This window comes from Hemiscyllium ocellatum, chromosome 5, assembly GCF_020745735.1.
Source record: "Hemiscyllium ocellatum isolate sHemOce1 chromosome 5, sHemOce1.pat.X.cur, whole genome shotgun sequence".
Taxonomy (NCBI): domain Eukaryota; kingdom Metazoa; phylum Chordata; class Chondrichthyes; order Orectolobiformes; family Hemiscylliidae; genus Hemiscyllium; species Hemiscyllium ocellatum.
In genome coordinates this window covers 138,869,920-138,884,382 of record NC_083405.1, presented here as the reverse complement: position 1 = coordinate 138,884,382, position 14,463 = coordinate 138,869,920, and the positions used below count along the sequence as shown (strand labels likewise).

At 51.8% G+C, this 14,463-nt stretch overlaps 1 protein-coding gene across 2 annotated transcripts in view; it reads left to right on the top strand.

The window, feature by feature from the left end:
* The window catches only part of LOC132815899 (probable flap endonuclease 1 homolog), a 49,604-nt gene that overhangs the window by 31,718 nt on the left and 3,423 nt on the right, over window positions 1-14,463 (top strand). For both annotated transcript variants that reach the window (XM_060825262.1, XM_060825261.1), the window contains exons 11-12: window positions 1,455-1,606; window positions 9,114-9,258. In XM_060825262.1, the coding sequence (XP_060681245.1) occupies window positions 1,455-1,606; window positions 9,114-9,258 (297 nt within the window). The remainder of the gene's footprint in view (window positions 1-1,454; window positions 1,607-9,113; window positions 9,259-14,463) is intronic.

The following is a 14,463-nucleotide window of genomic DNA, read 5'->3' as shown; positions in this document are numbered from 1 at the left end:
TAGCTAAGTGCGAAGTCGTTCACTTTGGTAGGAATAACAAGATGATGGATTACTGGGCTAATGGTAGGCTACTTGGTAGTGTGGATGAGCAGAGGGATCTTGGTGTCTATGTACACAGATCTCTGAAAGTTGCCACCCAGGTAAATAGTGCTGTGAGGAAGGCATATGGTGTACTGGGCTTTATTGGCAGAGGAATTGAGTTCCGGAGTCCCGAGGTCATGTTGCAGTTGTATAAGACTCTGGTGAGGCCTCATCTGGAGTATTGTGTGCAGTTTTGGTCGCCATACTATAGGAAGGATATGGAAGCTTTAGAACGAGTGCAGAGGAGGTTTACCAGGATGTTGCCTGGAATGGTAGGAAAATCTTATGAGGAAAGGCTGAGGCACTTGGGGCTGTTCTCATTGGAGAAGAGAAGGTTTAGGGGAGATCTGATAGAAGTGTATAAGATGATTAGGGGTTTAGATAGGGTAGATACTAAGAACCTTTTACCGCTAATGGAGTCAGGTGTTACTAGGGGACATAGCTTTAAATTAAGGGGTGGTAGGTATAGGACAGATGTTAGGGGTAGATTCTTCACACAGCGGGTTGTGAGTTCATGGAATGCCCTGCCAGGAGCAGTGGTGAACTCTCCTTCTTTATGTTCATTTAAGCGGGCATTGGATAGGCATTTGGAAGTTATTGGGCTAGTATAGGTTAGGTAGGACTCGGTCGGCGCAACATCGAGGGCCGAAGGGCCTGTACTGCGCTGTATCCTTCTATGTTCTATGTTCTATGGATGATCACCTTATTGGGATTGTATTATAGACCCCCCAATAGTCAGAGGGAAATTGAGAAACACATTTGAAATGAGATCTCAGCTATCTGTAAGAATAATAGGGTGGTTATGGTCGGGGATTTTAACTTTCCGAACATAGACAGGACTGCCACAGTGTTAAAGGTTTAGATGGAGAGGAATTTCTTAAGTGTGTACAAGACAATTTTCTGATTCAGTATATGGATGTACCTACTAGAGAAGGTGCAAAACCTGACCTACTCTTGGGAAATAAGGCAGGGCAGGTGACTGAGGTGTCAGTGGGGGAGCACTTTGGGGCCAGCGACCATAATTCTATTAGATTTATAGGGATATGGGCCGGGTGCTGGCAGGTGGGACTAGATTGGGCTGGGATATCTGGTCAGCATGGACGGGTTGGACCGAAGGGTCTGTTTCCGTGCTGTACATCTCTATGACTCTAAGTCAGACGATCACAGAGAGAGGGCAGATGTTGAGTGGGATTGGGAGGATTGGAAAATAATTGGAAGTGCCACTAGCCCACAGTGACCCTGGGGCTGTGAGAGCTGGAGAAACTCAGCAGGACTGTGGCGGGGAGAGAGGGAGACAGAAAGCCGAGTTAAGGTTTCGAGTGCGGTGACCCTTCCTCAGGACGGTGCTGAGTTTGTCTTTCCTGTTTAAACAGAAATACCGCCTTCCCGAGGGCTGGCCTTACCAACAGGCCCGGCAGCTGTTCCTGCAGCCCAAGGTCATCGACCCCGAGGAGGTCACACTCGAGTGGGCCAACCTGGACGAAGAAGGCCTGGTCCAGCTACTGGTGCACGAGAAACATGCCAAGTAGGTCATCAACGCCCAGACCCCCACACTGACCCCCACACTGACCCCACACTGACCCCCACACTGACCCTCACACTGACCCCCACACTGACCCTCATACTGACCCTCACACTGACACTCACACTGACCCCCACACTGACCCCCACACTGACCCCCACACTGACCCTCATACTGACCCTCACACTGACCCTCACCCTGACGCCCACACTGACCCCCACACTGACCCCCACACTGACCCTCACACTGACCCTCACCCTGACGCCCACACTGACCCCCCACACTGACCCCCCACACTGACCCCCACACTGACCCCACACTGACCCCCACACTGACCCCTACACTGACCCTCACACTGACCCCCACACTGACCCTCACCCTGACCCCCACACTGACCCTCACACTGACCCTCCCTCACACTGACCCTCACACTGACCCTGACACTGACCCCACACTGACCCCCACACTGACCCCCGCACTGACCCCTACACTGACCCTCACACTGACCCCCACACTGACCCCCACACTGAACCCCCACACTGAACCCCCACACTGACCCCCCACACTGAACCCCACACTGACCCCCACACTGACCCCACACTGACCCCCACACTGACCCCCACACTGACCCCCACACTGACCCCAACCCTGACCCCACACTGACCCCCACACTGACCCCAACCCTGACCCCTACACTGACCCCCCACACTGACCCCACACTGACCCCCACACTGACCCCTACACTGACCCTCACACTGACCCCCACACTGACCCCTACACTGACAATCACACTGATCCCCACACTGACCCTCACACTGACCCCCACGCTGACCCCCACGCTGACCTCACGCTGACCCCGACACTGACCCCCACACTGACCCTGACACTGACCCCACACTGACCCTCACACTGACCCCTACACTGACCCCCACACTAACACCCAGACCCTCACACTGACCGCCACCCTGACCCCCACACTGACCCTCACACTGACCCTCACACTGACCCTGACACTGACCCTGACACTGACCCCCACACTGACCCTCACACTGACCGCCACCCTGACCCCCACACTGACCCTCACACTGACCCTCACACTGACCCTCACACTGACCCCCACACTGACCCTCACCCTGACTTCCACACTGACCCTCACACTGACCCTCCCTCACACTGACCCTGACACTGACCCCACACTGACCCCCACACTGACCCCTACACTGACCCCCACACTGACCCTCACACTGACCCCACACTGACCCCCACACTGACCCCCACACTGACCCCCACACTGAACCCCACACTGACCCTCACACTGACCCCACACTGACCCCCACACTGACCCCCACACTGACCCTCACACTGACCCTCACACTGACCCTCACACTGACCCCACACTGACCCCCACACTGACCCCCACACTGACCCTCACACTGACCCTCACTCTGACCCTCACGCTGACCCTCACGCTGACCCTCACGCTGACCCCCACACTGACGCCTACACTGACCCTCACACTGACCCCCACACTGACCCCTACACTGACAATCACACTGACCCCCACACTGACCCTCACACTGACCCTCACACTGACCCTCACACTGACCCCCACACTGACCCCGACACTGACCCCCACACTGACCCTGACACTGACCCCACGCTGACCCTCACACTGACCCCTACACTGACCCCCACACTAACACCCAGACCCTCACACTGACCGCCACCCTGACCCCCACACTGACCCTCACACTGACCCTGACACTGACCCCGACACTGACCCTCACACTGACCCTGACACTGACCCCACCCTGACGCCCACACTGACCCCTACACTGACCCTCACACTGACCCCCACACTGACCCCACACTGACCCCCACACTGACCCCCACACTGACCCCCACACTGGCCCCCACACTGACCCCTACACTGACCCTCACACTGACCCTCACACTGACCCCTACACTGACTATCACACTGACCCCACACTGACCCCCACACTGACCCCTACACTGACCCCACACTGACCCCCACACTGACCCCAACCCTGACTCCTACACTGGCCCTCACACTGACCCCACACTGACGCCCACACTGACCCTCACACTGCCCCCCAGGCTGACCCCCACACTGATCCCCACACTGACCCCTACACTGACACCCACACTGACCCTCACACTGACCCCCACACTGACCCCCACCCTGACCCCCACACTGACCTCACACTGACCTCACACTGACCCCACACTGACCCCCACACTGACCCCCACACTGACCCCCACACTAACCCTCAAACTGACCCCCACCCTGACCCCCACACTGACCCCCACACTGACCAACTCCCAGACCCCCACACTGACCCCCACACTGACCCCCACACTGGCCCCCACACTGACAACACCCACCCTCTCCAAAACCCCACCCCCTCCACACCCCACCAAGATCAGCAACACCCAGTGCCCCTCCACCCCCCCGGGCAACCCCACCCTCTCAACTCCAAGGAGTTGGAACATGATCCCCCCAACACAGCCGTGTTCGGAGCAGGAAGACCCGGGTGGGAGCGGGGATGTGGGGCTGGGGGAAAACATGGAGAGATCGGACAAGCTGTGATGGTTCTCCTTAAAGCTGACACGGTTAAGGCTGGGATTGAGTTGAGGGGTCTCAGGTTGTAAAGGGCTTTGATTGAATCCTCACAGTGACAGGATTGGGATGCAGGAGCAGGGATGTCTAGCTTTCATTATACAGGGCCTTGGGGAGACCACCCCCAGAGTACGGGGTGTATGGAGAGTGGTTTCACAGACATGGTACTGCTGTGTGAGGAGAGGCTCTCTCTCTCTCTCTCTCTCAGGCTGATACTCACTGGAGTCTAGAATAATGAGGGGAACCTTGTAGAAATCTTCAAAATGCTAAGAGGACGAGGCAGGGTAAAACAGAGACTAGGGAGCCCAAAACCAGGGGTCACAGTCTAAGGGGCCGGGGTAAACCATTTAGGACTGAGATGAGGGGTAATGATGTTGGCATGGTGGCTCAGTGGTTAGCACTGCTGCCTCCCAGCAACAGGGACCCAGGTTCAATCCCAGCCTCGGACAACTGTCTGTGTGGATTAGATTACTTACAGTGTGGAAACAGGCCCTCCGGCCCAACAAGTCCACACCGACCCACTGAAGCGTATACCACCCAGACCCATACTCCTACACTTACCCCTTCACTTAACACTACGGGCAATTTAACATGGCCAATTCACCTAACCTGCACATTTTTGGACTGTGGGAGAGTTTGCACGTTCTCCCAGTGTCTGCGTGGGTTTCCTCCGGGTGCTCCAGTTTCCTCCCACAGTCCAAAGATGTGCGGGTTGGAGTGCATTAGCCATGGGAAATTGCCGATAGTGTTCAGGGGTGTGCCAGCTGGGTGATTTAGCCATGGGAAATGCAGGGATAGGATGGGGGGGGGGGGAGTGGGTCTGGGTGGGATGCTCTTCAGAGGGTTATTGTGGACTCGATGGGCCGAATGGCCTGTTTCCGCACTCTATGGGTCCTAAGATTGTGTGAATTGTCTTCACCCAGAGGGTGGGGAGGCCGTGGAATTCTCTAACAAAGAAAGCGTTTAAGCCCAAAACATTTAAGGTTTCAAAGAGGGGTTAGGTATAATCTGCAAGTTAGCTCACTGAGCTGGAAGGTTCGCTTTCAGATGTTTCGTCACCATGACGCGCTGGTGCTACGTCCCACCTCTCTGTTCACAGGGCTTGGTTTCTTAACGTGGATGATGTCATTTCCAGTTCATTTTTTCAAGGGAAGGTAGATGGGGTCTGCATCGATGTGTTTATTGATGGAGTTCTGGTTAGAATGCCAGGCCTGTAGGAATTCTCGTGCGTGTCTTTGTTTTGCCCATCCTAGGGATGTGTGTGTTGTCCCAGTCAATGTGGTCTCCTCCTTTGTCTATACGTGTGGGAACTAGCGAGAGTGAGTCGGGACATTTGGTGGCTAGTTCGTGTATCCTGATGGCAGGTTTCCTGCTAGTTTGTCCGATGTAGTGTTTTATTACAGTTCTTGCATGGTATCTTGTAAATGATGTTAGTTTTGCTGGTGGGATCTAATGGATCCTTTAGGTTTATAAGTCACTGTTTAAGTGTGTGGGTAGGTTTGTGGGTTACCATGATGCCAAGGGGTCGGAGTAGCCTGGAAGTCATTTCTGAGATGTCTTTGATGTAAGGTAATGTGGCTGTAGTTATTGGTTGGGTTGTGTCTGCTTGTTTCGGTTTGTTTCTGAGGAATTGTAGATTGTGTTTATCAGGTACCTGTTTTTCTTAAAAACGTTGTTGAGGTATTTTTCTGTTGTTTGTCGTTCTTGGGTGCTGCTGTTATGTAGCTTATTGAAGTAATGTCTTGATGCAGCTCCGTTAGTGGGTGTTGGGATGATTGCTCCTGAAGTTAAGTATTTGGTCTGTGTTTGTTGTTTTTCTGTCGTCAATGGTTTGACTCTTTCTGTTAATTGAACGTTCAACTGTCATGTCTAGGAATGGGAGTCTGTAGCCACATTTCTGATGTGTCTTTGATGTAAGGTAATGACCTCCAGACGACTCTGACCCCTTGGCATCATGGTAACCCACAAACCCACCAACACACTTAAACAACAACGAATGAACCTAAAGGATCCACTGGATACCAGCAGCAAAACTAACGTCCTTTACAAGATACCTTGCAAGAACTGTAAAAAAAACAGTAAATCGGACAAACTAGCAGGAAACTTGCCACCAGGATACACGAACTGGCCACCAAAAGACACGACCCACTATCACTAGTTTCTATACACACAGACAAAGGAGGCCACTTTGACCGGGACAACACACACACACACACACACACACACACACAGACACACACAGACACACACAGACACATACAGACACAGACACACACACCCCCACACACTCGCACGCGCGCACACACAGACACACACACACACCCACCCACAGACACACACACACAGACACAGACACACACACACACAGACACACACAGACACATACAGACACAGACACACACACCCCCACACACACGCACGCGCGCACACACAGACACACACACAGACACACCCACCCACAGACACACAGACACACACACACAGACACAGACACACACACACACACACACACACACACACACACACACACACATCCTAGGATAGGTAAAACAAAGACATGCTCGTGAACTCTTAGAGGCCTGGTATTCTAACCAGAACTCCAGTAAACACAGTTTAGATCCCAAACGTCAAATCTCCTGCTCCTTGGATGCTGCCTGACCTGCTGCGCTTTTCCAGCAACACATTTTCAGCTCTGATCTCCAGCATCTGCAGACCTCACTTTCTCCTTGAACAATTTAGATCCTATCTACCTGCCCTTGAAAAAAGGAACTGGAAATGACATCACCCACCTGAAGAAACCAAGGCCTATAAACAGAGAGGTGGGACACACCACCAGCGCCTCACTGTTGATGTTACCTAGTCATGGTGACGAAACGTCTGAAAACAAGCCTTCCAGCTCAGCGAGCTAACTTACATACTTACCATCAACCTGAGCGATAAATCTTCTCAAAAATCGCTAGGTTAGATGTAGTTGTTAGGGCTAAAGGGATCTAAGGGTATGGGGAGAAAGTGGGAACGGGGACTGAGTCGGATGGTCAGCCCGTGACAATGCTGAATGGTGAAGCAGGCTTGAAGGGCTGAATGGCCTGTTCCTATTTTCCAGGTTTCTCTCAGTAAATGAGGAGATTCGGTTTATTCAGGAACCAGGGGGACACTGGCCTGAGGTCATGGGTCATTGAGCTAGAGGCAGGGGGATGAGGATGTTTTTGACACAGTGAGTTGTCGTGATCCGGAACATTCTCTCTGAATGCCAGTGCAGGCTGATTCAGCAGGAATTTTCCATTACACCATGTGACCATAACAAATAGGATCAGGATGAGGCCATTCGGCCCCTCCAGCCTGCTCTGCCATTCAACAGGACCGCGGCTAATCCCACATTCCTCATGTAGGTAAAAACAATGACTGCAGATGCTGGGAACCAGATTCTGGATTAGAGTGGTGCTGGAAAAGCACAGCAGGTCAGGCAGCATCTGAGGAGCAGGAAAATCCTGATCCTTGGACGCTGCCTGAACTGCTGTGCTTTTCCAGCCCCACTCTAATCCATATTCCTCACGTCCCCTCTCCTGCCCTTTCCCATCGATTCCCTGACTGATCAGGAATCTCCCGGTCTCAGCCTGAAATATCCACAAGGACTCTGCCCCCACGGCTCCCTGTGACGAGGAGTTCTGAGAGAAGGGATTCCCGCCCCCACCTCAGCCTCCAGTTGGTGCCCCTTTATTCTGAGCCAGTGCCCTCTGACCCTTGACCCTCCCATGTGGGTAGACACCCTCTCAGTATTGACCCTGTCAAGCCCCTCGAGAATCGGACATGTTTCAGTGAGACCCCCCTCTCATTCTTCTCCAGCGAGCCGAGTCCCAACCTGTTTAACCTCGTAAGACAATTCCACCCCCTCCTCAATCCCGGGACCATCTCAGTGAACCTTCTCTGACCCACCTCCAATGGAATGATACCTGGAAGAAGGGAATTGGGTATGAACTTGGAGAGGACCATCTCTCAATACTGGGGGTGGGGGAAGGTGAGGTAGGGGGTGGGGTGGGGGGTGAAAGGTGAGGTTTTGGGGTGGGGGAGGTGGGGGTGTCTCTGTAATCTCACCGTCTATCACACTCTCTGTCCATTCACACACTCTCAGAGGGTCACTGTCATACAGGGTCCATTCAGCCCATCCCATAGTGCTGGCTCTTTTAAAGAGCTATGTGGGTGTCACTGGCTGGGCCCAGTATTTATTGCCCCGTCCCTAGTTGCCCCCTTGAGAAGATGGGGGTGAGCTGCCTTCTTGAACCGCTGCAGTCCATGTGCTGTGGGTTGATCCACAATGTCCCTGAGGGAGGGAATTCCAGGATTCTGACCCAGTGACCTTGAAGGAACGGAGATGTGGGAACACCACCCATCCCGTGCACATTCCCCTCGGAGCCCCTCATCATCCTCACCTGGAAATATCTCGCCCTTCCTTCAGTGTTCCGATTTGCCGATTGTATCTACTGTCTGTTTGTTCCCACATTCCCGGGAATGCCGATGTTCCGATGAGCCCGTGGCTGTTGTTGGGGCTGTGTCCCTAAACCGTGCTGGGTGGAGCGGGATTAACGTCTGGAAAAGCACAGCTGGTCAGGCAGCATCCGAGGAGCAGGAGAGTCAACGTTCCGGGAATAGGCCCTCCATCAGGAATGACACAACATCGATCCCCCTGCCCCTCGGATGCTGCCTGACCGGATGTGCTTTTCCAGCCCCACTCTCCCGACTGATCCCCAGCATTGACAGTTCTCACCATCTCCCTGGAGCTGGGATTAACATTGGGCAGGGGCTGCGGCCTGATGCTTCCCACCACACAGCTCATGCCCCCTCACACTCTCTCTCTATCCCGCCCCCCCGCAGGGAGAAGCGAGTGCGGAATCGGATCCAGACTCTCCGGGAAGCGTTACGTGCCGTTGAACGCAGGAGTAAGATGTTCACCGCTGAGAGGCAGACTCGTGTCGATGAGTTCTACTCCAAAATCAAGAACTTCTATTACAAGAAACAGGTAACAGCAGGAACTCCCCAGCCCCCCCCCCAGGGCATCCCATAATACCCACCCCGTCAGGCAGTGCGTACCTCAAAAACGTTTGTTGACAGAGACAGTCAGAGGATGTTCCCTCACACGGAGGGGGACATAGGATGTTCCCTCACACGGAGACAGACAGAGGATGTTCCCTCACACGGAGAGGGATGGAGGATGTTCCCTCACACGGAGAGGGACGGAGGATGTTCCCTCACACGGAGAGGGACAGAGGATGTTCCTTCACACGGAGACAGAGGATCTAGAATGGGAGATGTTAGCTTTAGGATAAGGTGCAGCAGGTTTCGATCTGAGATGGGGAGCTATTACTTCACTCAGTGAATCTGTGCAATTCCCTCCCAGAGTGCAGTGGGATCCCGGGACATTGAGTAAATTTAAGGAGATTGGGTTTTTCCGTTGTAATGGTTTGGAGCGTTATGGAGAACGTGCGGGAAGGTGGGGGTGAGGTCGGGATGAGTTGAGCCATGATCATATTAAATATAAATTAATCCTCACACAACAGGTTTATTTGGGAGCATTCACTTTCGGAGTGCTGTCCCTTTGTCACAATCTCCAAATAAACTTTGTCCACCCGAGTCCAATACCAGCTGCTCCATTTCTTAAATAGTGGAGCAGATCGATGGGCTGATTGGCCTCCTCCTGCTCTTGTTCTTATTGGCTGTCTCTATCTTGCTTACTCACTATGTCCCTCTTTCTTCATGGATCAGTCTCTAACTCTCTCTCTCTATATATATAAATATATATATATTTATATAGAACATAGAACATAGAAAAATACAGCGCAGTACAGGCCCTTCGGCCCTCGATGTTGCGCCGACCAAAGCCTACCTAACCTACACTAGCCCAATAACTTCCATATGCCTATCCAATGCCCGCTTAAATGCCCATAAAGAGGGAGAGTCCACCACTGCTACTGGCAGGGCATTCCATGAACTCACAACCCGCTGAGTAAAGAATCTACCCCTAACATCTGTCCTATACCTACCACCCCTTAATTTAAAGCTGTGTCCCCTAGTAACAGCTGACTCCATTAGCGGAAAAAGGTTCTCATGGTCAACCCTATCTAAACCCCTAATCATCTTGTACACCTCTATCAAATCTCCCCTAAACCTTCTTTTCTCCAATGAGAACAGCCCCAAGTGCCTCAGCCTTTCCTCATACGATCTTCCTACCATACCAGGCAACATCCTGGTAAACCTCCTCTGCACCCGTTCCAGTGTCTCCACATCCTTCCTATAGTGTGGCGACCAACACTGCACACAATACTCCAGATGCAGCCACACCAGAGTCTTATACAACTGCAACATGACCTCAGGACTCCGGAACTCAATTCCTCTACCAATAAAAGCCAGTACGCCATATGCCTTCCTCACAGCACTATTTACCTGGGTGGCAACTTTCAGAGATCTGTGTACATGGACACCAAGATCCCTCTGCTCATCCACACTACCAAGTATCCGACCATTAGCCCAGTAATCCATCTTCTTGTTACACTTACCAAAGTGAATCACTTCACACTTAGCTACATTGAACTCCATTTGCCACCTTTCTGCCCAGCTCTGCAGCTTATCTATATCCCGCTGTAACCTGCCACATCCTTCCTCACTGTCAACAACTCCACCGACTTTCGTATCATCCGCAAACTTGCCCACCCAACCTTCTAGCCCCTCCTCCAGGTCATTTATAAAAATGACAAACAGCAATGGTCCCAAAACAGATCCTTGCGGAACACCGTTGTTAACTGCTCTCCAAGATGAACCTTTACCATCAACTACTACCCTCTGTCTTCTTCCAGCCAGCCAATTCCTAATCCAAACCTCCAACTCCCCCTCAATGCCATACCTCCGTAGTTTTTGCAGTAGCCTACCATGGGGAACCTTATCAAACACCTTACTAAAATCCATATACACCACATCTACCACTTTACCCTCGTCCACCTTCTCAAAGAATTCAGTAAGGTTTGTGAGGCACGACCTGCCCTTCACAAAACCATGCTGACTATCCTTGATCACATTATTCTGATCCAGATGTTCATAAATCCTATCCCTTACAATTCTCTCTAAGACTTTGCCCACAACAGAAGTGAGACTCACCGGCCTATAGTTACTAGGGTTATCCCTACTCCCCTTCTTGAACAAAGGAACCACATTTGCTGTCCTCCAGTCTTCTGGCACTATTCCTGTAGACAACAAGGACATAAAAATCAAGTCCAATGGTTCTGCAATCTCCTTCCTTGCTTCCCAGAGAATCCTAGGATAAATGCCATCAGGCCCAGGGGACTTATCTATTTTCACCCTTTCCAGAATTTCCAACACCTCTTCCCTACATACCTCAAAGCCATCCATTCTAATTAATTGTGACTCAATATTCACATCGGCAACAATGTCCTGTTCCTGAGTGAATACTGGTGAAAAGTATTCATTCAGTGTCTCCCCAATCTCTTCAGCCTCCACACGCAACTTCCCACTACTATCCTTGGCTGGACCTATAGCTACCCTAGTCATTCTTTTATTCCTGACATACCTATAGAAAGCCTTTGGGTTTTCCCTAATCCTACCAACCAAGGACTTTTCATGTCCCCTCCTTGCTGCTCTTAGCTCTCTCTTTAGATCCTTCCTGGCTATCTTATAACTCTCAATCGTCCCAATTGAACCTTCACGCCTCATCTTTACATAGGCCGCCTTCTTCCCTTTAACAAGGGATTCCAATTCCTTATTAAACCACGGCTCCCTCACACGACCCTTTCCTCCCTGCCTGACAGGTACATACTTATCAAGGACACTCAATAGTTGCTCCTTGAACAAGCTCCACATATCGATTGCACCCTTCCCTTGAAGCCTACTTTTCTAAGCCACGCATCCTAAGTCATGCCTCACCACATCATAATTTCCCTGCCCCCAGGTATAACACTTGCCCTGCAGTGCACACTTATCCCTCTCCATCACTAGAGTAAAAGTCACCAAATTGTGGTCACTGTCCCCAAAGTGCTCACCTACCTCCAAGTCTAACACCTGGCCTGGTTCGTTACCCAGAACCAAATCCAGTATAGCCTCCCCTCTTGTTGGCCTGTCTACATATTGTGTCAGGAAACCCTCCTGCACACATTGGACAAACACCGACCCATCTAACGAACTCGAGCTATAGCTTTCCCAGTCAATATCTGGGAAGTTAAAGTCCCCCATAACAACCACCCTATTACTTTCACTCTTCTCCTGAATCATCCTCGCAATCCTTTCTTCTACATCTCTAGGACTATTAGGAGGCCTGTAGAAAACTCCTAACAGGGTGACCTCACCTTTGCTATTTCTAACCTCAGCCCAAACTACCTCAGATGGCGAGTCTTCCTCCATCGTCCTTTCCACCGCTGTAATACTATCTTTGACAAGCAATGCCACACCTCCCCCTCTTTTACCCCCATCTCTGACCCTGCTAAAACATTTAAACCCTGGAACCTGCAACAGCCAATCCTGTCCCTGTTCTACCCACGTCTCTGTAATAGCCACAACATCGAAGTCCCAGGTACCAACCCACGCTGCAAGTTCACCTACCTTATCTCGTATACTTCTGGCATTGAAGTATACACACTTCAAGCCACTTTCCTGTTTACAGGCACCCTCCTTCGAGATCGATGCCATGTTCCTAACCTCCCTACACTCCAGGTCCTGTACCCTAAAGCTACAGTCTAGGTTCCCATGCCCCTGTAGAGTTAGTTTAAACCCTCCCAAAGAGCACTAGCAAACCTCCCCCCAAGGATACTGGTGCCCTTAGGTTCAGGTGTAGACCATCCTGTTTATAGAGGTCCCACCTTCCCCAGAAAGAACCCCAGTTATCCAGATACTGGAATCTCTCTCTCCTGCACCATCCCTGTAGCCACGCATTTAACTGTTCTCTCTCCCTATTCCTCGACTCTCTATCACGTGGCACGGGTAACAAACCAGAGACAACTCTGTTCTAGCTCTGAGCTTCCAACCTAGCTCCCTGAAAGCCTGCCTAACATCCTCATCCCTCTTCCTACCTATATCGTTGGTGCCAACGTGGACCACGATCTGGGGCTGCTCCCCCTCCCCCTTAAGGGCCCGGAAAACACGATCAGAGACGTCATATACCCTTGCACCTGGGAGGCAACATACCAAACGTGAGTCTCTGTCGCCCCCACAAAACCGCCTATCTGTGCCCCTCACTATTGAGTCTCCAATAACTATCGCTCTACCTTTCTCCACCCTTCCCTTCTGAGCAACGGGGCCAGGCTCCGTGCCAGAGGCACGAACCTCGTTGCTTACCCCTGGTAAGTCATCCCCCCCACAAGTATCCAAAACGGTATACTTGTTATTGAGGGGAACGGCCGCAGGGGGTCCCTGCACTGGCTGCTTCCTCCCACTCCCCCTCACTGTCACCCATCTCTCGATAACTTTCGGAGTTACTACTTCCCTAAAGCTCCGATCTATGACCCCCTCTGCCTCCCGAATGATCCTAAGTTCATCCAACTCCAGCTCCAGTTCCCTAACAGGGTCTTGGAGGAGCTGGAGATGGGTGCACTTCCTGCAAGTGTAATCAGCAGGGACGACCATGGCATCCCTCACCTCAAACATGTCGCAAGAGGAACATTGCACTGCCATCACTGCCATCCCTCTAAAAGTAACTTTTTATTAAAAAAAACTAGGTCTAAACAATAGAACAAGCAAATTGCAGCACTTACCTGCTTATTATTAGGTTAGAGGGAGAGGGCGGGTGGGAGACACTACCTCTGTAGTGCCTCGGGTTCCTCTCCTGCGCGCTTTTATAGGGGAAAAACCCTACCCAGGTAAGCTTGCGCTACACCAGCTTCCGGGTCCGCTCCGCACTTTTTAAAAAAGAACTTTCAAATTTAAACCGTTAAACAAATGTCACCGAGCCTTCAAACAGCCACTGCCCAAACAGCCCTTCCCTGCTCCGCTGAGAGAGCAGGTATTTCTCTATCTGTTTTTCTCTCTCTCTTTTTCCCACACTCCCTCCCACTATTGCATTCCGTCCCTCTCTCACTCTCTCCCCTTCACACACACTCTCTCCCTCCGTCTCTCCTTCTCCCCCTCACGTACTCTCTGTCTCTCCCTCTCTCACTCTATCTCACCCCCCGCTCTCTTTCTCTCTCTTTCCCTCTCTCTCTCTGTCCCTCTCTCTCTCACACCCTCT